The sequence below is a fragment of the Bombina bombina genome, chromosome 5, assembly GCF_027579735.1.
Source record: "Bombina bombina isolate aBomBom1 chromosome 5, aBomBom1.pri, whole genome shotgun sequence".
Lineage (NCBI taxonomy): Eukaryota > Metazoa > Chordata > Amphibia > Anura > Bombinatoridae > Bombina > Bombina bombina.
In genome coordinates, this window is record NC_069503.1 from 753,021,936 (window position 1) to 753,048,434 (window position 26,499).

General features: G+C 40.6%; 1 protein-coding gene across 2 annotated transcripts in view; it reads left to right on the forward strand.

The window, feature by feature from the left end:
* Positions 1-26,499, forward strand: part of SLC66A2 (solute carrier family 66 member 2) — a 490,515-nt gene that overhangs the window by 63,094 nt on the left and 400,922 nt on the right. For both annotated transcript variants that reach the window (XM_053714832.1, XM_053714833.1), the window contains exon 2: positions 10,793-11,131. In XM_053714832.1, coding sequence (XP_053570807.1) covers positions 10,929-11,131 — 203 coding nt within the window. In that variant the 5' untranslated portion in view covers positions 10,793-10,928. The remainder of the gene's footprint in view (positions 1-10,792; positions 11,132-26,499) is intronic.

The following is a 26,499-nucleotide window of genomic DNA, read 5'->3' on the forward strand; positions in this document are numbered from 1 at the left end:
CTACTAAAGAGAGAATCATTTATTAGTTTTCAGACTGACAATATCACAACTGTGGCATATATCAATCATCAGGGTGGGACTCACAGTCCTTTAGCAATGAAAGAAGTATCTCAAATACTTTCTTGGGCGGAATCCAACTTCTAATTTCTGCGATACATATCCCAGGTGTAGACAATTGGGAAACATATTATCTCAGCCGTCAGACTTTACATCCAGGTGAGTGGTCTCTCTATCCAGATGTATTTTGGCAGATTGTACAGATGTTGGGTCTTCCAGAAATAGATCTCATGGCGTCCCATCTAAACAAGAATCTTCCCAGGTATCTTTCCAGGTCTAGGGATCCTCAGGCGGAGATGGTAGATGCGTTGACAGTTCCTTGGCCATACCAACCAGCTTACATCTTTCCGCCTATAGTTCTTCCAAGGGTGATCTCCAAGCATGTGTTTCTGATAGCACCAGCATGGCCTCACAGATTTTGGTTTGCGGATCTTGTCCGGATGTCCAGTTGCCAACCTTTTCCACTTCCTTTAAGACCAGACCTTCTGTCTCAAGGGCCATTTTTCCATCAGGATCTCAAATCGCTAAATTTGAAGGTATGGAAATTGAACGCTTAGTGCTTAGTCATAGAGGTTTCTCTGACCCAGTGATTAATACTATGCTACAGGCTCGTAAGTCTGTTTCAAGGAAAATTTATTATCGGGTTTGGAAAAACCTATATTTCATGCTGTTCTTCTCATAAATTCTCTTGGCATTCTTTTAGAATTCCTAGAATTTTACAGTTTCTTCAGGATGGTTTGGATAAAGGTTTGTCTGCAAGTACTTTGAAGGGACAAATCTCTGCTCTTTCTGTTTTATTTCATAGAAAGATTGCTGCGCTTCCTGATATTCACTGTTTTGTTCAGGCTTTGGTTTGTATCAAGCCTGTTGTTAAATCAATCTCTCTTCCTTGGAGTCTTAATTTGGTTTTGAAGGCTTTGCAGGCTCCTCCTTTTGAGCCTATGCATTCTTTGGATATTAAACTACTTTCTTTTCTCTGCTTGAAGAGTTTCTGAATTGACTGCTCTCTCTTGTGAGTCTCCTTTTCTGCTTTTCCATCAGGATAAGGCTGTTTTGCGGACTTCGTTTTAAATTTCTTCCTAAGGTTGTGAATTCTAACAACCATTAGTAGGGAAATTGTTGTTCCTTCCTTGTGTCCTAATCCTAAGAATACTCTTCAAAGATCTTTAGATTCTTTGGATGTTGTAAGGGCTTTGAAATATGTCGAAGCTAATAAAGATTTTAGGAAGACTTCTAGTCTATTTGTTGTTTTTTCTGGTCCTAGGAAAGGCCATTTCTTTGGCATCTTGGTTAAAGCTTTTGATTCACAAGGCTTATTTGGAGGCGGGGCTGTCTCCTCCTCAGAGAATTACAGCTCATTCTACTAGACCAGACGCCACTTCTTGGGATTTAAAGAATGAAGCTTCGGTTGATCAGATTTTCAAAGCGGCAACTTGTTCTTCTTTGCATACATTTACAAAATGTTACAATTTTGATGTATTTGCTTCTTCTGTATTTGCTTCTTCTAAAAAAAAGTTCTTCAGGCAGCTGTTTCAGTTTGATTCTTCTGCTTATGATTTTAAAAAAAAATTATTGTAATTTTATGTGAAATTTATGAGAAAAACTTAATAATTTTTGTGTGGATTTAATTTTTTCAGTGGAAATAGCTGTTATTTTATCCCTCCCTTTCTAGTGACTCTTCTGTGGACTTCATCTTGGGTATTTCTATCTCATACGCCACTAGCTCATGGACTCTTGCCAATTACATGAAAGAAAACATAATTTATGTAAGAACTTACCTGATAAATTCATTTCTTTCATATTGGCAAGTCCATGAGGCCCACCCTTTTTTTGGTGGTTATGATTTTTGTATAAAAGCACAATTATTTTTCCAGTCCTCTTTTTGTATGCTTTTTTACTCATTATTTTATCACCCCACTACTTGGCTATTCGTTAAACTGAATTGTGGGTGTGGTGACGGGGTGTATTTATAGGCATTTTGAGGTTTGGGAAACTTTACCCCTCCTGGTAGGATTGTATATCCCATACGTCACTAGCTCATGAACTCTTGCCAATATGAAAGAAATTAATTTATCAGTTAAGTTCTTACATAAATTATGTTTTTTTCCCATTGGGTTCTTCCTTTTTTAGTCACTTTAGATTGGAAGTTAGAATCCTTTCATAGGAGGGTTTTATTTATATTTTTAGGCCTGCAGTTTTTATTGCTAGTGTGGCTGTCGTTTTTTTCTATTTTAGTCTGCTGATATGGTTTATAAATCCAGGTTTATCTCTCTCTTTTCAGGGAAATATGTTGTTTTATCTCTTATGTGACTGGTGGCTAGAAAGCTTTTCTTCTTCAGGAAAAGAGTCCAAGGGCTAATCCTGAGCTTCTACTGTTTTCACCCTTTTCTTTAAAACAGAAAACTTAAGTCCGTTTTTTTTCCTCTCAGTAACAAGGTTTCTTTGTCTCTACCTGGAAGTTCGATCTGGATCAAGTCTAAGCAAACCCAAAAAATCTACTCCATTTTTCAATCATGCATAAAGGTATGGCCCCCAATCCAGAAGTTTTTGCATGGGCAGGTTGTGCCTTTTTAAGGATGCTTAGTTTACAGTCTGTTCATGATCCTTGGGTTTGAAGTATAGTTTCTCAGGGTTAGGCTCAGAATTAGGCCTTTCATAGGAAGGTTATTCTGTCCTCTTTGGATTGTGATCTCTTCAGATGCAAGTCTTTCATGTTGGGGGGCATCTGGTGGTCTCTGAGGGTACAAGTGGTTTGGTTTCCTCAAGAGGCGAGGTTGCCTATTGAAGTTATAGTACTCCATGAAATTTTCAGAATCCTTTGGCCAGGCCTCTGACTGAAAAAGGAGATAAAACTCCCTTTTCAACAGAAAATGACACAAAAGTGGCCTAATCATTAGGAGGCAACAAGTATCTTGATTTCTTTCCTGAGCAGAAGCCAATTGTTGCTTGATTTCTGCAGTTCATGTTCCAGTAGTGCACAACTAGAAAACAGTTTTTCCTCAGTTGCCAGTCACTGCAGCCAGGGAAATGGTCTCTCTTTTTCTTTTTTTTTCTTTATGTTTTCTGTCAGATAGTGGATCTTTGGGGTCTCCTAGAAATAGATCTGGTGTTTTTTTTCCCGATTGATAAATAAACGTCTAAGATTCTATGAGAGGTCCAGGGAACCTCAGAGTTTGCGTTTACTTTGAAAGCTTCATGGTTGTTTCTGCTAGCTTATGTTTTTCCTCCTCTGATTCTGTTTCCCAGGGTGATTACCTAGATCAGGCTGGTATCCTGATTGCTTTAGTTTGGCCTCACATGGTGTGGTATGCAGATCTGGTTCAGATATCCACTTGCCCTCCTAGGTTTTTTCCTCTGCGTTCGAGGCTTTTTTGTCTCAAGGACCGTTTATTCCATCAGGATCTTGATTCTCTTAGCTTAATGGTGTAGTGATGGAGTGAATAGTCCTCAGGCAGAGAGGCTTCTCTTATTCTGTTGTGGAGACTTTGATGCAGGTCTGCAAGCCTGTGACTAGGATGATTTATCATTAGATATTCAGAAAAAAACATGTAGCTGTATGTATAGGAAGTATTTGAAAGTGCTAAACCTTTATAATCACCACTAGAACATCCCTTTAGAACTTCAAAAGCCAAAAGAAACTTTTTATATATATATATATATATATATATATATATATATATATATATATATATATATATATATATACACACACACAAAAAGAAACACAAAAACATAGAAACACCCAGAGTCATATGAATGTGCAAGTAAAACTTAACATTTATTTCAAGTTCAAGGTAAAAAGTCACAGACCTGGATGAGGCAGTTTGTCATAGAGTGAAAGCGAGATACCCCTCTCGAGTCAACTGACGCGTTTTGCCAAGGCTTTATCAAAGGTGACACCTTTGCAGGTGGGACAGCCTTTACCTAGATGGTTAAGTGCTCTTCTTTTTTTTTTCTAGATCAGTTTCCACTTCATGTGCTTTTTAGAATGTGGCTTTTGTTGATCATTTCACAATAGCTTCCTGGTCTTTTTTGTATTTTTTCTAAATTCTTGATGCTTTTTTTGCTTCTTCTACGGCAGCCTTTGGTAGGAAACCCATCATGCAGGAATATTTTTTTATTTTGCCTGTAGACCATTTTAATTGCCTATTACCCTGTTTTTTGGGGTTCTTTTTAGGTTGAGGATTTTGTTTCACGAAGAAAAATATGTTATTTATATCCCATCCTTATTTTTCATTACTCGTGGACTCCACAGCTTGGGTATTGGGTATGTATATTCTGATGTTTCGCGGGGATCCGAATGTGGAAGTAAGCAGCCGCTTGTTCCCTTCGGATATTTTCGTAGCCGGTAAAAGATTCCCACTCTAAGATTAGAGTGGAAATCTTTTACAGGAATCAATCCGGCTATGAAAATATCCTAAGGGAACGAGCGGCTGCCTACTTCCGCATTTGGATCCTCACAAAGGAAAAAAATGCACATTAGTTCCCAGAAATAATTGCTCGTTGACTTTCATCACCTCTATGAAAGAAAACATAATTTAGGCTTACCTGATAAATTAATTTGTTTCATGGTGGTGAAAGTCCAGAAGACCCCATGCTGTTTTTTTGGTGTTTATTTTTGCACACATCTTTTTTCCCTGCTCCTATTTTGCTCTTATTACCTTTTCCTAACTATTTTGATTGGCTATACATCAGACTGATCTACCAGTCTGAATCTAGGGGTTTGGGAATCTTTGCCCCCTTCTCGTGGCAGGGAAGAGTAATTCCCAGAAGTAATGGATCAGGGACTCACACTATCATGAAATAAATTAAATTATCATAAATTGTGTTATATCTGTGTGTGTGTGTGTGTGTGTGTATATTCTGGCTGGTTCCCAACATTGACATTATATTTATTTGTCAACCTATGGAAAAAGGGACAGTCAACATTATCTGTTTTGCTAACATGAAGCTCCCTTGCAATAACCTTTTGATCTGATACTTTCTGGTAAATCTAACACACGCTTTGGTTTTTTCTTTAGATGTGCCACTGTCTAAGACTGGTGATATAACTAATCAGATACTATACCACCCGCCCTATAGGTTCTAACTAGTGGCCACACCCATAGCTCAGAGTTAGAGGCTACAATCTTTTTGATGAGAGATTGTGCTTGCACAGTAGTATTCACAGTGACCTGTCACAAATCACATAGCTTCTAAATAGACAAACGACTGTACTATCTTCTGAGCCACAACATTTCAATGTACGAAACAGATCACCACCAAGGTACCCTCTACATTTCAAAACAGGTTGCAAAGCTTGGGAGCCGGCCATTTTTGGTTCAGCACCTAGGTTGCGATTGCTGAATGGTGGCTAAATGTAGCCACCAATAAGCAAGCACTATCCAGGGTGCTAAACCTAAAATGGGCCTGGTCCTAAGCTTTACATTCCAGCTTTTAAAAAATATAGCAAGAGAACGAAGAAAAAATTATATTAGGACTAAATTAGAAAGTTGCTTAAAATCACATGCTCTATCTAAATCATGAAAGAGAAAATGTGGGTTTAGTATCCCCTTAAGAATGGAGTTCTAAACCTTATTGATCTCATGCTGTATTTTGGGGATCAAATTCTCTCCTCACACTTAAAGAAACATTAAAAAAATCAGAAAAAGGGAAAAAAGGGGGATTTACCAGCGCTTGTAACCCAGTTAAAATAATTAATTACGATTTATATAAAATTAATACAAGATCAAAAAACATACCAAATCCATTTCAAAACAATATAAAAATATCAATACAGTATAAAAAAAATTCTATAAATAATCTGCTGTAAAAAATATAAGTACAATTCAGGGGTTAAAATAAGTAAACAATGTCCACTTTTAAAATTGTGATCAATGATAATCTCACCAGTAACCAATAGTACAGGTGAAGGGTCCTAATTACAGATCCTGGTGCTGCTTTTTCACCAAAGGTGTTCTTCAAACCGTCTGGAGTATGGTAGAAGCCGAAATTCTAACAAGAAAAGAGCGCAACCAGAATCGAGTGTAGTGTTTAAATATCAAAGAATATAACGCTACTAAGTTGCACTTACAATGTTGAAAAATGTTAATCCATTTGTGGATGAATTAAAACTTTTTCAACATTGTAAGTGCAATTTAATAGCGTTGTATTATTTGAATTTTGGCATAAACAATTAGAAGTGTATTTTACAGATGCAGAAACTTTAACACTGCAATACTTCATTTTAAAGCTAAACTGTTTTTAGATTTAAACCCTTAACTCAAACTATTATAAAAAAAACTGTGTTAAATATCATTCTGTGCTGAATAAAAGACCTTTGCTAATGCCAGTAAACACCTGCAGGGACTTTTCTGATGCTAGGGTCACAAATATCGCTACTTTCAGCGCATGTCACAGTATCCTGAATGCCAGCAACTTCAAAAGGAGCCTCAGCTGTGATATCCTTAGCGCAGGTCTCTAAATCCCAATAGCTATCATCAGGGCCGCCACTAGAAATTTTGGGGCCCCTGACTTAACCATTGATCAGGCCCCCCCCCCTCCTTTGACATGTGCAATTTTTGACCAAGTGACTAAAACGTATATGCACTTTATTCTTAAGTGTCTATTTAAACTTGGAAATGTTGTAAAGGTAGTAACATACATTGAAACACACACGCACACTCACACATAAGGATTCACATATAGACAATCTAGCAAACACGCAAAGAAACTCAGACACAGACACCCAAACAGACACTTAGCACTTGTTTACATTGACCTGACATGTAATGAGGTAAACTACAGTTTTGTAAAAAAAGGAGATTTAGAAAACAAAATATGGAGTTCTGATTATCTTTTTGTAAAGGAAGATGCCAACTAAATGATGACAACAGCATGCAGTGGCTGAAAGGAAGGGCCCTGAACTGCCTAAACAATAATTTAAAGGTTAAATGGTAGATTGGTGACTTCCGGAAAGGTCTCAGTCTCAAAGTCTGTAGAAAGATGTGAATAATCAGTAGTAAGGTCAAAATGTCCTAAAAAGGAACAGACAATGGACACACACACACACACAAACTCAAACTTGCACATACACCCAAGGAAACACCAACAGAGACAGCCTCAGAAAACACACAAGACATACACACACACACACAGAGACACCCATAGAAAAACAGAAAGACATACATACACACCCTCACTGAGACATCCACAGAAAACACACAAAGACATACACACACCCTCACAGAGACACCCACAGAAAACACAGACATATATACACACACAAACACACCCTCACAGAGACATCCACAGAACAGACACACACCCACCCTCACAGAGGCATCCAGAGAAAATACACAAAGACAAACACACGCCCACCCTCACAGGGACACCCATAGAAAAAGCTCAAAGACATATGCACACACCCTCACAGACATCCACAGAAAATGCACAAAGACATACGCACCCACCCTCACAGAGAAACCAACAGAAAAAAATACATACACACTCATAGAGACACAAACCAAAGCACAAAGACATAAACACAGACACCCACAGAAACACTCACAGGAGGAAACATTTATGCACCTTGCATCCCCTAAATCAACAGTGTGTGACATGCATGATAAAAAAAAATGCAGAAATTAAGAGATCACTTTTTAAAGAATCATATTTGTAAATGTGCAAACAAAAATAATTCTGTGAATTCAAAATTGTACATTAATGATCTGGGTAGATGGCTAGATGAAGAAAAGTACTTTTAAAAGGTTGACATGTTTTCCCCAACCAAGAGCACCACTTCAAATATAGTGTACAAATGTTCCCATCTGTCAGCTGTACTTGTGGAGTTTGAAAATGCTTTTCTCTATATGGTCTTGGTGGAACCATAAACTGTGGTACTCATACCATTAGATCTGGTTAAATGCAGGATTTAAGCTTGTTGGTATGAATTTCAAAATTAAGTCAGCTGTAGAGTAAACTGAACAGTTTTAAGTTAACCTGTCTCATTTCCAACATTGAGCAATCTTAGTCTGAGAGTATAACATGTTATGCAGATGTAAAAATCCTGTATCTGGAAAGTCCTTGCATAAAGGGGCAGTAAACTGGAATGTAATATATATCATTTGTGTATTGAGGAGGAAACATTTCTGCATGGTTTTAAATATAGAATTTCTACAGCATTGTCAAATAATCATAAATACACTGCTGCTAAAAAAAATGTGTTTTTATGGACCCCTGGCCCCACCATACAACTACTACCACACTGAAGTTACAATCTTAAATTGCACAAAGAAATAAAAAACATTTGCTAAGTAATTCCTTCCTCCTCTGCAAATGAAAGTGATCAGCCGTCTGACTCAGGCACACACTCTACAAACAAAGTGCCAAGTCTGTCTCACACTGTGCATAGCGGTTTAGTGCACACTCAGAAATCCTCTCAAATGCTAATACTTTACTCCTTGTAATAACATTTCCCATGCTCAATTAGCACTTTGCTGTAGTACCCACTGGTGGCTGCCAAAATGTAAAAAAAAAAAATTTTTTTTTTTTAGTTCTTGCCTCATGGGGCCACCCTAGCCCATTGGGCCCCTGACAGGAGTCACCCCTGTCACCCCCTGATGGCGGCCCTGGCTATCATCTTCAGTGAGAGCCACAGAGCACTCTTCTTAAGCCACCCCATTAACCTCAGTACTGCAAATCCTCCCAGTATAACAAGCAGCCAAAACAACTGACCATGCTAAGCACCTTCTTCTTAGAGTGTCCAGAGCTGCATGCAGAAAGCAGAGCCTGACAGTGCCCATGCTTTATACATGTAATGGTTCCTAGATGTGTGAAACCATACCTGCAGCTGTTATAGAGCCGCCATAGGACTAGTGCTAGAGAGCTTGCTTTATGCATGTAATGGTTCCCAGATGTGTGAAACCATACCTGCAGCTGTTATAGAGCCGCCATAGGACTAGTGCTAGAGAGCTTGCTTTATGCATGTAATGGTTCCCAGATGTGTGAAACCATACCTGTAGCTGTTATAGAGCCGCCATAGGACTAGTGCTAGAGAGCTTGCTTTATGCATGTAATGGTTCCTAGATGTGTGAAACCATACCTGCAGCTGTTATAGAGCCGCCATAGGACTAGTGCTAGAGAGCTTGCTTTATGCATGTAATGGTTCCCAGATGTGTGAAACCATACCTGCAGCTGTTATAGAGCCGCCATAGGACTAGTGCTAGAGAGCTTGCTTTATGCATGTAATGGTTCCAAGATGTGTGAAACCATACCTGCAGCTGTTATAGAGCCGCCATAGGACTAGTGCTAGAGAGCTTGCTTTATGCATGTAATGGTTCCCAGATGTGTGAAACCATACCTGCAGCTGTTATAGAGCCGCCATAGGACTAGTGCTTGAGAGCTTGCTTTATGCATGTAATGGTTCCCAGATGTGTGAAATCATACCTGCAGCTGTTATAGAGCCGCCATAGGACTAGTGCTAGAGAGCTTGCTTTATGCATGTAATGGTTCCCAGATGTGTGAAATCATACCTGCAGCTGTTATAGAGCCGCCATAGGACTAGTGCTAGAGAGCTTGCTTTAGAGTTGTTATAGAACTTAAGGCAGCCGTGGCTTTCAGAGCATGAAGGAATACTGTTTTCACAAAACGTAAATTGTTTTTTTTTCTTAAAATATTATGCAATTGTATAAACCTTTGTACTTAAATAGATGCTTTTATATCTCTTCAGCAGCATTTTAATTGGACAAAGTACATATTGGCAGTATTGCTTGAACATTTTTTTTTTTTTACTACAAACCAGGTGGAGTATTACTCCACTCGTCTTGCGGGTTTGCGGCGTTGTCATTCAACGCTGAACCACAACGCCGCAACCCGCAAGAAGAGTGGAGTAATACACGCTGAGGGAGGTGTGTGTGAGTATACCACTGGACCAGGCTGGTAAGAAACACATATTGGAGGATTCAAGTAAGTGTTCTTTACACTACAGAGACACAGTTTATCAACGAGTGAGAAAGACTCTATATCTTCAAAAGACACCTTGCGTGAATTTCCCTTATACCCGCATAGTGGGGGGGTTTGAACTTCAAGTGACAAGTTACATTGTTGAACTTCACTATAACATCATACCTGATATAAGGGAAACAATTTCTACAAGTTCAAAGGCAAATACTTGAATGTACAAAAATAGCCACTAAATACACCACGACTTGACTTAGACCTAGCACATGTGTGTACGTAATATTTGCTCCAGCCATTGTTTGGAGATTTATTGGACTAGATCCTGATCTTACCACTTTATTGTATTTAGGATTTTCATGTACCAACATATTTACAGCTATTTTATCTATGCAGTTTTTTATATAGAATAATATGTATACTGATTGATTTTAGACAAGTGACCGGTCACTTTAGAATTCCTATACTTTTTAATAACAAGTATATGGCAGCTTGTTTTTAAGGTAATATAACCTTGCTTCTAAATAAATACTTATTTTCATTGGTTGTAGTTTGTTTTTAGCGCTGTTCCTATATTTCAATTTGTCTTGCTATTTATTTGATAGCATTTGGGGAAAGCTATCTATTGGTACAGCTTAGATAACTACGGGGGTAGCGCTGTGTGAATTTCATTCTTTGTTGTATTAAATTTTGGGAACCTTCGATACAATTTTAAGAAATTTGTATTAAGATTCTTGAATTTCTCTATATCTTATTTTTAAACATAATTAATTATACTTTGTATTTCTTTTTCTTGTAGCTTGTACCATGGGATACTAAATCCTGGCAGCTCGTTGGTTTAACTGGAAATTTCCCAATAATCCTTTATACTGAGTGTTCCTTGGGAAGAGCTGAGAGGGAGAGCCAAAGTGACAGCCTCCAACCACAGATACTTGATGGAAGGCGAAAGCATGGAGTTTCTTGTGGCCACTTTACATCGGCTGGTATCTTGGGGTGCATCTGCTGCCATGATCTTTGGAGGAATAGTACCATATATACCTCAATATAGAGATATTCGAAGAACTCAGAATGCAGAGGGATTCTCCACTTATGTATGTTTGATGCTTCTGGTAGCCAATATATTAAGGATACTGTTTTGGTGAGTAACCTTGTAATGTACAGAGTATCTGAAACAGGCTTACTGTACTAAATACAATTAAAATATTTCCCTATTATTTTGCACAGCAAGTTCCAATAATATAGTAGAGCGGAACAAACAGAATTTGATAATTCAATCATAAATATATTTTCATTAATGCCTGCGTTCTCACATCTAAAATATCTGGGAATCTATGGTTTAAGAGCTCAGGATCTTGAGACATAATAGTGCAATAGTAAATTGCTCTAATGTGCTAATCATTTGATTATTGCAATTGTGTGTGTGTGTGTGTGTGTCTCTAGCTATGTCTATATCTCAGTCTCCAATTAATTGGATCCTGTCTCTACGTAGTGGAAGAGCTGCCTCCAGAAGGATGACCTGAGGTCATCTTCTGTATTTTTGGTGTGATGTGGAAAATACAATTTTGACATCTGCCATAATTATGTGAACCTGTTTCAATATGGAGTGAAGATCAGTAATGTAAATGCCCCAAACAAAGTTTTTATAGTCTGCTACCAGACGTTTTCAAAGCATTTTAGTTCCTCTGATTACTAGACTGCTATATGGTTTGTCTATCTGACAATTTTTTTATCAGAACTGTTCAGTTGTTGGTTGACTAAAAGTTTCCAATAGCATCATATTGGAATTTAAAATTGTTGCTACAACTAAACTTTAACTCCAAATCAGTTTTGCCCATAACGTAACACTGAACATAACATTTAATTCCCATAAAAATGTAAATAAGGCAAATTGCAATATGCTCTCATTATTTATTTTGCTTCAATAGCTGTAAAAATAGTTGTAAAATACATCTGACAATTGTGCTCTTCCACCTTTCCAGAGTCTATTGTACCTCTGTCATATATTAAGTATGATAAAATGTAACCCATGATGCATTATTCTCCACAGAGCAAAAGGCCAGGAACATTAATTCCTCCAGGCTTTTCAAAGGATGCAGCCAAGAAGAGATTTTCATTTGCAAAACCATAATATTTTGTTGTGCTAACTGACAGTGTGAAATTGCTATGCAAATATAAAAAGACTTAGTGTAACAATGTAAGTAAACAGTAATTCCAAATGCAAATATCCTTCAAACCATCAATTTTACTTCCATAGCTTAACCCCTTAAATACTGAAGCCTTTTGTAGCTGTTTGCACTCTTGCATTTAAACTTCATTTCTTCTGTTATGTGTGATCAGTCCACGGGTCATCATTACTTCTGGGATATTATCTGCTCCCCTACAGGAAGTGCAAGAGGATTCACCCAGCAGAGTTGCTATATAGCTCCTCCCCTCTACGTCACCTCCAGTCATTCTCTTGCACCCAAAGACTAGATAGGAGGTGTGAGAGGACTATGGTGATTATACTTAGTTTTTATAACTTCAATCAAAAGTTTGTTATTTTACAATAGCACCGGAGCGTGTTATTACCTCTCTGGCAGAGTTTGAAGAAGAATCTACCAGAGTTTTTATTATGATTTTAGCCGGAGTAGTTAAGATCATATTGCTGTTTCTCGGCCATCTGAGGGAGGTAAAAGCTTCAGATCAGGGGACAGCGGGCAGTTGAATCTGCATTGAGGTATGTAGCAGTTTTTATTTTCTGAATGGAATTGATGAGAAAATCCTGCCATACCGTTATAATGACATGTATGTATACTCTACACTTCAGTATTCTGGGGATGGTTTTCACCGGAATTACTCTGTAAAAGTGCATTAAACCTTTTAATTGGTATTCTCATGTTAAACGTTTTTGCTGGAATGTAGAATCGTTTGCATTTCTGAGGTACTGAGTGAATAAATATTTGGGCATTATTTTTCCACTTGGCAGTTACTTGTTTTAATTATGACAGTTTCGTTTCTCTCTCACTGCTGTGTATGAGGGGGAGGGGCCGTTTTTTTGGCGCTCTTTGCTACGCATCAAAAATTCCCAGTCAGTTACTCTTGTATTTCTGCATGATCCGGTTCATCTCTAACAGAACTCAGGGGTCTTCAAACTTCTTTGAAGGGAGGTAGATTCTCTCAGCAGAGCTGTGAGACTTATATAGTGACTGTGATTTCAAACGTTGTTACAATTTTAATTAGTGTTACTTTGCTAATGGGAACAAACCTTTGCTAAAAGTTGTGTTGTTTTTTTAAAGATTGATGCTTTAACTGTTTTTCAGTTCATTATTTCAACTGTCATTTAATCGTTTAGTGCTTCTTTGAGGCACAATACGTTTTTGTTAAATAAGATTGTAACCAAGTTGCATGTTTTTATTGCTAGTGTGTTAAACATGTCTGATTCAGAGGAAGATACCTGTGTCATTTGTTCCAATGCCAAGGTGGAGCCCAATAGAAATTTATGTACTAACTGTATTGATGCTACTTTAAATAAAAGCCAATCTGTACAAATTGAACAAATTTCACCTAACAGCGAGGGGAGAGTTATGCCGTCTAACTCACCTCACGTGTCAGTACCTGCATCTCCCGCCCGGGAGGTGCGTGATATTATGGCGCCTAGTACATCTGGGCAGCCATTACAGATAACATTACAAGATATGGCTACTGTTATGACTGAAGTTTTGGCTAAATTACCAGAACTAAGAGGCAAGCGTGATCACTCTGGGGTGAGAACAGAGTGCGCTGATAATTCTAGGGCCATGTCTGATACTGCGTCACAGCTTGCAGAGCATGAGGACGGAGAGCTTCATTCTGTGGGTGACGGTTCTGATCCAAGCAGATTGGATTCAGATATTTCAAATTTTAAATTTAAATTGGAAAACCTCCGTGTATTACTAGGGGAGGTTTTAGCGGCTCTTAATGATTGTAACACTGTTGCAATACCAGAGAAATTGTGTAGGTTGGATAAATACTTTGCGGTACCGGCGAGTACTGACGTTTTTCCTATACCTAAGAGATTAACTGAAATTGTTACTAAGGAGTGGGATAGACCCGGTGTGCCGTTCTCACCCCCTCCAATATTTAGAAAGATGTTTCCAATAGACGCCACCACACGGGACTTATGGCAAACGGTCCCTAGGGTGGAGGGAGCAGTTTCTACTTTAGCTAAGCGCACCACTATCCCGGTGGAGGATAGCTGTGCTTTTTCAGATCCTATGGATAAGAAATTAGAGGGTTACCTTAAGAAAATGTTTGTTCAACAAGGTTTTATATTACAACCCCTTGCATGCATCGCGCCGATTACGGCTGCGGCAGCATTTTGGATTGAGTCTCTGGAAGAGAACCTTAGTTCAGCTACGCTGGACGACATTACGGACAGGCTTAGAGTCCTTAAACTAGCTAATTCATTCATTTCGGAGGCCGTAGTACATTTAACCAAACTTACGGCTAAGAACTCAGGATTCGCCATTCAGGCACGTAGGGCGCTGTGGCTAAAATCCTGGTCAGCTGATGTAACTTCTAAGTCCAAATTACTTAATATACCTTTCAAGGGGCAAACTTTATTTGGGCCCGGTTTGAAAGAAATTATCGCTGACATTACAGGAGGTAAGGGTCACGCCCTGCCTCAAGACAAAGCCAAAGCTAAGGCTAGACAGTCTAATTTTCGTCCCTTTCGGAATTTCAAAGCAGGAGCAGCACCAACTTCCACTGCACCAAAACAGGAAGGAGCTGTTGCTCGTTACAGACAAGGCTGGAAACCTAACCAGTCCTGGAACAAGGGCAAGCAGGCCAGGAAACCTGCTGCTGCCCCAAAGACAGCATGAACCGAGGGCCCCCGATCCGGGACCGGATCTAGTGGGGGGCAGACTCTCTTTCTTCGCCCAGGCTTGGGCAAGAGATGTTCAGGATCCCTGGGCGCTAGAGATCATATCTCAGGGATACCTTCTAGACTTCAAATTCTCCCCCCCAAGAGGGAGATTTCATCTGTCAAGGTTGTCAACAAACCAGATAAAGAAAGAAGCGTTTCTACGCTGTGTACAAGATCTGTTATTAATGGGAGTGATCCATCCAGTTCCGCGGTCGGAACAAGGACAAGGGTTTTACTCAAACCTGTTTGTGGTTCCCAAAAAAGAGGGAACTTTCAGGCCAATCTTGGATTTAAAGATCCTAAACAAATTCCTAAGAGTTCCATCATTCAAAATGGAAACTATTCGGACAATCTTACCCATGATCCAAAAGGGTCAGTACATGACCACAGTGGATTTAAAGGATGCTTACCTTCACATACCGATTCACAAGGATCATTACCGGTATCTAAGGTTTGCCTTCTTAGACAGGCATTACCAGTTTGTAGCTCTTCCATTCGGGTTGGCTACGGCTCCAAGAATCTTCACAAAGGTTCTGGGTGCCCTTCTGGCGGTACTAAGACCGCGAGGAATTTCGGTAGCTCCGTACCTAGACGACATTCTGATACAAGCTTCAAGCTTTCAAACTGCCAAGTCTCATACAGAGTTAGTTCTGGCATTTCTAAGGTCGCATGGATGGAAAGTGAACGAAAAGAAGAGTTCTCTTTTTCCTCTCACAAGAGTTCCATTCTTAGGGACTCTTATAGATTCTGTGGAAATGAAGATTTATCTGACAGAAGACAGATTAACAAAGCTTCTAAATGCATGCCGTGTCCTTCATTCCATTCAACTCCCGTCAGTAGCTCAATGCATGGAGGTGATCGGCTTAATGGTAGCAGCAATGGACATAGTTCCCTTTGCACGTATACATCTCAGACCGCTGCAATTGTGCATGCTAAGTCAGTGGAACGGGGATTATTCAGACTTGTCCCCTACTCTGAATCTGGATCAAGAGACCAGAAACTCTCTTCTATGGTGGCTTTCTCGGCCACATCTGTCCAGGGGGATGCCATTCAGCAGGCCGGACTGGACAATTGTAACAACAGACGCCAGCCTTCTAGGTTGGGGCGCTGTCTGGAATTCTCTGAAGGCTCAGGGACAATGGAGTCAGGAGGAAAGTCTCCTACCAATAAACATTCTGGAATTGAGAGCAGTTCTCAATACCCTTCTGACTTGGCCCCAGTTAAAAACTCGGGGATTCATCAGGTTTCAGTCGGACAACATCACGACTGTAGCGTACATCAACCATCAAGGAGGGACAAGAAGCTCCCTAGCAATGATGGAAGTATCAAAGATAATTCGCTGGGCAGAGTCTCACTCGTGCCACCTGTCAGCAATCCACATCCCGGGAGTGGAGAACTGGGAGGCGGATTTCTTGAGTCGCCAGACTTTTCATCCGGGGGAGTGGGAACTTCATCCGGAGGTCTTTGCCCAAATACTTCGACGTTGGGGCAAACCAGAGATAGATCTCATGGCGTCTCGCCAGAACGCCAAACTTCCTCACTACGGATCCAGATCCAGGGATCCGGGAGCGGTTCTGATAGATGCTTTGACAGCACCTTGGAACTTCGGGATAGCTTATGTGTTTCCACCCTTCCCGCTGCTTCCTCGATTGATTGCCAAAATCAAACAGGAGAGAGCATCAGTGATTCTAATAGCACCTGCATGGCCACGCAGGACTTGGTATGCAGATCTAGTGGACATGTCATCCTGTCCACCTTGGTCTCTACCTCTAAGACAGGACCTTCTGATACAGGGTCCATTCAAACATCAAAATCTAACTTCTCTGAAGCTGACTGCTTGGAAATTGAACGCTTGATTTTATCAAAACGTGGTTTTTCTGAGTCGGTTATTGATACCCTGATACAGGCTAGGAAGCCTGTTACCAGAAAGATTTACCATAAAATATGGCGTAAATACCTATACTGGTGTGAATCCAAAGATTACTCCTGGAGTAAGGTTAGGATTCCTAGGATATTGTCCTTTCTACAAGAAGGTTTAGAAAAGGGTTTATCGGCTAGCTCATTAAAGGGACAGATCTCAGCTCTGTCCATCTTGTTACACAAGCGTCTGTCAGAAAATCCAGACGTCCAGGCTTTTTGTCAGGCTTTAGCTAGGATCAAGCCTGTGTTTAAAACTGTAGCTCCGCCATGGAGTTTAAACTTAGTTCTTAACGTTTTACAGGGCGTTCCGTTTGAGCCCCTTCATTCCATTGATATAAAATTGTTATCTTGGAAAGTTCTGTTTTTAATGGCTATTTCCTCGGCTCGAAGAGTCTCTGAATTATCAGCCTTACATTGTGATTCTCCTTATCTGATCTTTCACTCAGACAAGGTAGTTCTGCGTACTAAACCTGGGTTCTTACCTAAGGTAGTCACTAACAGGAATATCAATCAAGAAATTGTTGTTCCATCCTTGTGTCCAAATCCTTCTTCAAAGAAGGAACGTCTTCTACACAATCTGGATGTAGTTCGTGCCCTCAAGTTTTACTTGCAGGCAACTAAGGATTTTCGACAAACGTCTTCCCTGTTTGTCGTGTACTCTGGTCAGAGGAGAGGTCATAAGGCTTCGGCTACCTCTCTCTCCTTCTGGCTTCGTAGCATAATTCGTTTAGCCTATGAGACTGCTGGACAGCAGCCTCCTGAAAGAATTACAGCTCATTCTACTAGAGCTGTGGCTTCCACTTGGGCCTTTAAGAATGAGGCCTCTGTTGAACAGATTTGCAAGGCTGCAACTTGGTCTTCGCTTCATACTTTTTCCAAATTTTACAAATTTGACACTTTTGCTTCTTCGGAGGCTATTTTTGGGAGAAAGGTTCTTCAGGCAGTGGTTCCTTCTGTATAATGAGCCTGCCTATCCCTCCCGTCATCCGTGTACTTTTGCTTTGGTATTGGTATCCCAGAAGTAATGATGACCCGTGGACTGATCACACATAACAGAAGAAAACATAATTTATGCTTACCTGATAAATTCATTTCTTCTGTTGTGTGATCAGTCCACGGCCCGCCCTGTTTTTTAAGGCAGGTAAATATTTTTTTAAATTATACTCCAGTCACCACTACACCCTTGGCTTCTCCTTTCTCGTTGGTCTTTGGTCGAATGACTGGAGGTGACGTAGAGGGGAGGAGCTATATAGCAACTCTGCTGGGTGAATCCTCTTGCACTTCCTGTAGGGGAGCAGATAATATCCCAGAAGTAATGATGACCCGTGGACTGATCACACAACAGAAGAAATGAATTTATCAGGTAAGCATAAATTATGTTTTTTAAATGCTTTGTGTGTAAGGTACCTATTTACACAAATCATGCCTTATTTTTTTTTTTTTTTTTCAACATACCAAGCCATTTTTGAAAACAAATTCAAACTTTATTTGTTTTGTGTGATTTTGTATAGCATGCATGGGATACTTAATTTACTAAATATATTAAACATTTAGCATCAGTTCACCTTCTCAAAACACCAGAATTAGGATTATATCCTATATTATTCATTAGTAACTGCTAATTGAAAAATTAGAGGAATTTTAGCCACTTTCTTGTAATTTTAGCAAAACATTTAAGTCTAGAGCCAGATAGGCTTAGAGCCTATTAAGGGTTATGTTCTGTAGGGAAAGGAAAGAGGATGAGGCGTGTGCATTTGCAACTTTATTGCAGTTCAGGGTGTAGACAGACTTACCCTTCATAAGCAGGAGTTGTATCAGGCCTGATCCTCTTCTCCTCTGGAAGATCTGCAAGATACCCTACCTCACAGATGTTAAGTATGGCAGTGTGCATATTTACAGCTTTCATAGGGTTGCTATTACTTTTTACCATGGCTCAGATAGGGTTACTCAACCTTCACTTTGTAAGAACGTGATCTTTAAGATTTGGCTCTGCCTAGATCAATTAACTTGTTAAAACGGCCGGGTAATGTCTGGGGCCCACTATGGCTTGGAGTAACTACCACACTCTAGCAGTGGGAGGTCGTGGCCATTGTTGACGTCAGAGATGTTGGGGGGGGGGGGAGTGATGGCCAGGCTGCTGGGAAGAGGCAGATACTTCAGGTGGTGACCTGGAGTGCCCTTCTATCGTTTAGTCTAGGTTATGAGAACTCCTGAAACTTCATTGCCTCTATTTGGATGGAGCATGCTCCGTAGAAACCTCCAGCAGGGCCTCTGGCTGTCCTGAGTAGTTAGGGGCTCACTTGTCACCATTCTTTGTTAAAACGTTAGTCAGTTTTTAGTATGTTCTCTTTAATACATGCGACCAGCATCTGGTCTTTTCCTCTGGTCTGGTAACTTTGTGTTTTTTCATATGGTTGGTAAGTTTATGGGTTTGTGTTAAGGTATTTACTTTACTCTGGGAGTGACCGCACTAGGCCTATAGTCCCTTATTAGTAGTAATAAATTACTTAAAGGGACAGTCAAGTCCAAAAAAAACTTTCATGTTTCAAATAGGGCATGTAATTTTAAACAACTTTCCATTTTACTTTTATCACCAATTTTGCTTTGCTCTCTTGGTATTCTTAGTTGAAAGCTAAACCTAGGAGGTTCAGATGCTAATTTCTTAGACCTTGAAGGCCGCCTCTAATCTAAATGCATGTTGATAGTTTCTCACCACTAGAGGTTATTAGTTCACGTGTTTCATATAGATAACATTGAGCTCATGCACGTGAATTTACCATGGAGACAGCTCTGATTGGCTAAAATGCAAGTCTGTCAAAAGACCTGAAATAAGGGGGCAGTCTGCTGATGCTTAGATACAAGGTAATAACAGAGGTAAAACGTGTATAATTATAACTGTGTTGGTTATGCAGAACTGGGGAATTGGTAATTAAGGGATTATCTATCTTTCTCTTGTTAAGTGTATTCAGTCCACGGGTCATCCATTACTTATGGGATATATTCCCTTCCCAACAGGAAGTTGCAAGAGGATCACCCAAGCAGAGCTGCTATATAGCTCCTCCCCTCACATGTCATATCCAGTCATTCTCTTGCAACTCAACTAGATAGGACGTTGTGAGAGGTCTGTGGTGTTTTTTATACTTAGTTTATTTCTTCAATCAAAAGTTTGTTATTTTAAATAGCACCGGAGCGTGCTGTTTGTTCTCAGGCAGTATTTGGAAGAAGAATCTGCCTGCGTTTTCTATGATCTTAGCAGAAGTAACTAAGATCCACTGGCTGTTCTCGCATATTCTGAGCAGTGGGGTAACTTTCAGAAAGGGAATAGCGTGTGGGGAATCCTGCAAACAAGGTATGTGCAGTAAATTACTTTTCTAAGGAATGGAATTGACTAAGAAAATACTGCTGATACCGATGTAATGTAAGTACAGCCTTAAATGCAGTAGCGACTGGTATCAGGCTGATGAATGCATGTACAATAAGTAATTTTCTAAGGAATGGAATTGACTAAGAAAATACTGTTAATACTGAGGTAATGTATGAGCCTTAACTGCAGTAGAAGCGACTGGTAGCAGGCTTATTAATAACACTACCTAACTTTTAAAGTGCATGTTTAAAACGTTTACTGGCATGTTCGTTTTTTTTTTTTGTGAGGTACTTTGGTGATAAATCTTTTGGGGCATGATTTTCCACATGGCTGTCGTTTATTTCTATATAGAAACGATTAACTGAGGTTCCCACTGCTGTAATATGAGTGGGAGGGGCCTATTTTAGCGCTTTTTTGCGCAGTAAAAATTCAGTTACAGTCTTCCTGCTTCTTCCTCCTTGATCCAGGACGTCTCTAGAGAGCTCAGGGGTCTTCAAAATTCATTTTGAGGTAGGTAATCAGTCACAGCAGACCTGTGACAGTGTGTTTGACTGTGATAAAAACGTTAATTGTTAAATTGATTATCTGTTTTTGGGTATTAAGGGGTTAATCATCCATTTGCTAGTGGGTGCAATGCTTTTCTAACTTAATACATTTACTGTGAAAATTTGGTTGCTATAACTGATTTGGTTCATTGTTATTTCAACTGTGACGATTTTTTGTGCTTCTTAAAGGCGCAGTAGCGTTTTTTATTTTGCTTGTAAACTTATTTGAAAGTATTTTCCAAGCTTGCTAGTCTCATTGCTAGTCTGTTTAAACATGTCTGACACAGATGAATCTGTTTGTTCACTATGTTTGAAGGCCAATGTGGAGCCCCACAGAAATATGTGTACTAATTGTATTGATATCACTTTGAATAAAAGTCAAATTTTATCTGTAAAGAAATTATCACCAGACAACGGGGGGGGAAGTTATGCCGACTAACTCTCCTCACGTGTCAGTACCTTCGCCTCCCGCTCAGGAGGCGCGTGATATTGTGGCGCCAAGTACATCAGAGAGGCCCATACAAATCACTTTGCAAGACATGGCTGCTGTTATGACAGAGGTATTATCTAAATTGCCTGAATTAAGAGGCAAGCGCGATAGCTCTGGGTTAAGGACAGAGCGCGCTGATGATGTGAGAGCCATGTCCGATACTGCGTCACAATTTGCAGAACATGAGGACGGAGAGCTTCATTCTGTGGGTGACGGATCTGATCCAGGGAGACCGGATTCAGAGATTTCTAATTTTAAATTTAAGCTTGAGAACCTCCGTGTATTGCTAGGGGAGGTATTAGCGGCTCTGAATGATTGTAACACGGTTGCAATTCCAGAGAAAATATGTAGGTTGGATAGATACTTTGCGGTACCGGTGTGTACTGACGTTTTTCCTATACCTAAAAGGCTTACAGAAATTATTAGCAAGGAGTGGGATAGACCCGGTGTGCCCTTTTCCCCTCCTCCGATATTTAGAAAAATGTTTCCAATAGACGCCACCACACGAGACTTATGGCAGACGGTCCCTAAGGTGGAGGGAGCAGTTTCTACTTTAGCTAAACGTACCACTATCCCGGTGGAGGATAGTTGTGCCTTTTCGGATCCAATGGATAAAAAATTAGAAGGTTACCTTAAGAAAATGTTTGTTCAACAAGGTTTTATCTTACAGCCCCTTGCATGCATTGCACCTGTCACTGCTGCTGCGGCATTCTGGTTTGAGTCTCTGGAAGAGGCATTTCGCACAGCTCCATTGGATGAGATTATGGCCAAGCTTAAAGCACTTAAGCTAGCTAATGCATTTGTTTCTGATGCCGTTGTACATTTAACCAAAGTAACGGCTAAGAACTCCGGATTCGCCATCCAGGCGCGCAGAGCGCTATGGCTTAAATCCTGGTCAGCTGACGTGACATCTAAATTGCTTAATATTCCTTTCAAAGGGCAGACCTTATTCGGGCCCGGCTTGAAAGAAATTATTGCTGACATTACTGGAGGTAAGGGTCATACTCTTCCTCAGGACAGGGCCAAATCAAAGGCCAAACAGTCTAATTTTCGTACCTTTCGTAACTTCAAGGCAGGAGCAGCATCAACTTCCTCCGCTCCAAAACAGGAAGGACCTGTTGCTCGTTACAAACAGAGCTGGAAAGCTAACCAGCCCTGGAACAAGGGCAAGCAGGCCAGAAAGCCTACTTCTGCCCCTAAGACAGCATGAAGTGAGGGCCCCCGATCCGGAAACGGATCTAGTGGGGGGCAGACTATCTCTCTTCGCCCAGGCTTGGGCAAGAGATGTCCAGGATCCCTGGGCGTTGGAGATCATATCTCAGGGATATCTTCTGGACTTCAAAGCTTCTCCTCCACAAGGGAGATTTCATCTTTCAAGGTTATCAGCAAACCAAATAAAGAAAGAGGCATTTCTACGCTGTGTGCAAGACCTCTTAGAAATGGGGGTGATCCACCCAGTTCCGCGGACGGAACAAGGGCAAGGGTTTTACTCAAATCTGTTTGTGGTTCACAAGAAAAAGGGAACCTTCAGACCAATCTTGGACCTAAAAATCTTAAACAAATTCCTAAGAGTTCCATCATTCAAAATGGAAACTATTCGAACCATCCTACCCATGATCCAAGAGGGTCAATATATGACCACAGTAGATTTAAAGGATGCCTACCTTCATATACCGATTCACAAAGATCATTTTCGGTACCTAAGATTTGCCTTTCTAAATAGGCATTACCAGTTTGTAGCTCTTCCCTTCGGGTTAGCTACGGCCCCGAGAATTTTTACAAAGGTTCTGGGCTCACTCCTAGCGGTGCTAAGGCCGCGAGGCATAGCGGTGGCGCCGTACCTAGACGACATTCTGATACAAGCGTCAAGTTTTCAAATTGCCAAGTCTCATACAGAGATAGTTCTGGCATTTCTGAGGTCGCATGGGTGGAAGGTGAACGTGGAAAAGAGTTCTCTATCACCACTCACAAGAGTCTCCTTCCTAGGGACTCTGATAGATTCTGTAGAAATGAAAATTTACCTGACGGAGGCCAGGTTATCAAAACTCTTAAATGCTTGCCGTGTCCTTCATTCCATTCCACGCCCGTCAGTAGCTCAGTGCATGGAAGTAATCGGCTTAATGGTAGCGGCAATGGACATAGTACCATTTGCGCGCCTGCATCTCAGACCCCTGCAATTATGCATGCTAAGTCAGTGGAATGGGGATTACCCAGATTTGTCCCCTCTACTAAATCTGGATCAAGAGACCAGGGATTCTCTTCTCTGGTGGCTTTCTCGGGTCCACCTGTCCAAGGGGATGACCTTTCGTAGGCCAATTTGGACAATTGTAACAACAGATGCCAGCCTTCTAGGTTGGGGCGCAGTCTGGAACTCCCTGAAGGCTCAGGGATTATGGACTCAGGAGGAGAAACTCCTCCCAATAAATATTCTGGAGTTGAGAGCAATATTCAATGCTCTTCTAGCTTGGCCTCAGTTAGCAACACTGAGGTTCATCAGATTTCAGTCGGACAACATCACGACTGTGGCTTACATCAACCATCAAGGGGGAACCAGGAGTTCCCTAGCGATGTTGGAAGTCTCAAAGATAATTCGCTGGGCAGAGTCTCACTCTTGCCACCTGTCAGCGATCTACATCCCAGGCGTGGAGAACTGGGAGGCGGATTTTCTAAGTCGCCAAACTTTTCATCCGGGGGAGTGGGAACTTCATCCGGAGGTCTTCGCTCAACTGATTCATCATTGGGGCAAACCAGATCTGGATCTCATGGCGTATCGCCAGAACGCCAAGCTTCCTTGTTACGGATCCAGGTCCAGGGACCCGGGAGCGGCGCTGATAGATGCTCTGACAGCCCCTTGGGTCTTCAACATGGCTTATGTGTTTCCACCATTTCCGATGCTACCTCGACTGATTGCCAAGATCAAACAGGAGAGAGCATTGGTGATTCTAATAGCGCCTGCGTGGCCACGCAGGACCTGGTATGCAGACCTAGTGGACATGTCGTCCTGTCCACCATGGTCTCTACCTCTGAGGCAGGACCTTCTAGTACAAGGTCCTTTCAAACATCCAAATCTAATTTCTCTGAGGCTGACTGCATGGAGATTGAACGCTTGATCCTATCAAAGCGTGGCTTCTCGGAGTCAGTTATTGATACCTTAATACAGGCACGGAAGCCTGTTACCAGAAAAATTTACCATAAGATATGGCGTAAATATCTATATTGGTGCGAATCCAAGGGTTACTCATGGAGTAAGGTTAGGATTCCTAGGATATTGTCCTTTCTACAAGAGGGTTTAGAAAAGGGCTTATCTACTAGTTCGTTAAAGGGACAGATTTCTGCTCTGTCTATTCTCTTACACAAACGTCTGGCAGAAGTTCCAGACGTCCAGGCTTTTTGTCAGGCTTTGGCTAGGATTAAGCCTGTGTTTAAAACTGTTGCTCCTCCGTGGAGCTTAAACTTGGTTCTTAAAGTTCTTCAAGGGGTTCCGTTTGAACCCCTTCATTCCATTGATATTAAGCTTTTATCTTGGGAAGTTCTGTTTTTGATGGTTATTTCCTCGGCTCGAAGAGTCTCTGAGTTATCGGCCTTACATTGTGATTCTCCTTATCTGATTTTCCATTCAGACAAGGTAGTTCTGCGTACTAAACCTGGGTTTTTACCTAAGGTAGTTTCTAACAGGAATATCAATCAGGAGATTGTTGTTCCATCATTATGTCCTAATCCTTCTTCAAAGAAGGAACGACTTTTGCATAATCTGGACGTAGTCCGTGCCCTGAAGTTCTATTTACAGGCAACTAAAGATTTTCGTCAAACTTCTTCCCTGTTTGTCGTGTACTCTGGTCAGAGGAGAGGTCAAAAAGCTTCGGCAACCTCTGTCTCCTTTTGGCTTCGTAGCATAATACGTTTAGCCTATGAGACTGCTGGACAGCAGCCCCCTGAAAGAATTACAGCTCATTCCACTAGAGCTGTGGCTTCCACCTGGGCCTTTAAGAATGAGGCCTCTGTTGAACAGATTGGCAAGGCTGCAACTTGGTCTTCGCTTCACACTTTTTCAAAATTTTACAAATTTGACACTTTTGCTTCTTCGGAGGCTGTTTTTGGGAGAAAGGTTCTACAGGCAGTGGTTCCTTCCGTTTAAGTTCCTGCTTTGTCCCTCCCATCATCGGTGTACTTTGGCTTTGGTATTGGTATCCCATAAGTAATGGATGACCCGTGGACTAAATACACTTAACAAGAGAAAACATAATTTATGCTTACCTGATAAATTTATTTCTCTTGTGGTGTATTCAGTCCACAGCCCGCCCTTTCTTTTTAAGGCAGATCTAGATTTTAATTAAAACTCCAGTCACCACTGCACCCTATGGTTTCTCCTTTCTTGTCTTGTTTCAGTCGAATGACTGGATATGACATGTGAGGGGAGGAGCTATATAGCAGCTCTGCTTGGGTGATCCTCTTGCAACTTCCTGTTGGGAAGGGAATATATCCCATAAGTAATGGATGACCCGTGGACTGAATACACCACAAGAGAAATAAATTTATCAGGTAAGCATAAATTATGTTTTTAAAACAACAATAATTCTGGTGTTGACTGTCCCTTTAACTAAAATTCTGATTTACTTGAGGGATGATTTAAATAATTTTGACAATGTATGCATGTTAATACCACTGTAGAAACTCTTTTAGTTTAGTTAACATTCATCAAAATGAAGTTAGCTGTTCTGACCAACTGATCATTATTACAATGACAGCCACTTAATAGCTATTTTTATTATACTTTATTTATAAAGCGCCAACATATTCCGCAGCATTGTCCATGGGCACAATTCATTTAAAAAAAAACAATAATATAAAACTTGTAAGAAACAAGATAAAATTTTACAAACACATACAGGAGGAATTAAGGGCCCTATTCTCGTGGGCACTTACAATCTAGAAGGGTAGGAGGTTGAGAAACAGGAGGTGAGGACTGCAAGATTGAGAAAGATGTTAATGCAGAGTTAGATGAGGAAAATGTTAGGTAAGTGAAATTAATTTATTATTGAGTTGGGTGGTAGGCTTCTGTGAACAAAAAATTCTTCAGGGAGCATTTAAAAGAAGAAAGATTAGGGGCAAGCCTGACAGGACGAGGGAGAGTGTTCCAGAGGGTAGGTGCTTTACATCTGTCTAGCATGGGAAGAGATGATAGTCGAAGATGCAAGGAGCAGGTCATTATTGGATCTTAGTGGTCAGGCTGGAGTATACTTGTTGATTAGAGAGGATAGGTAGTGGAGAGCAGCGTTGGTGAGAGCTTTGTATGTACGGGTGA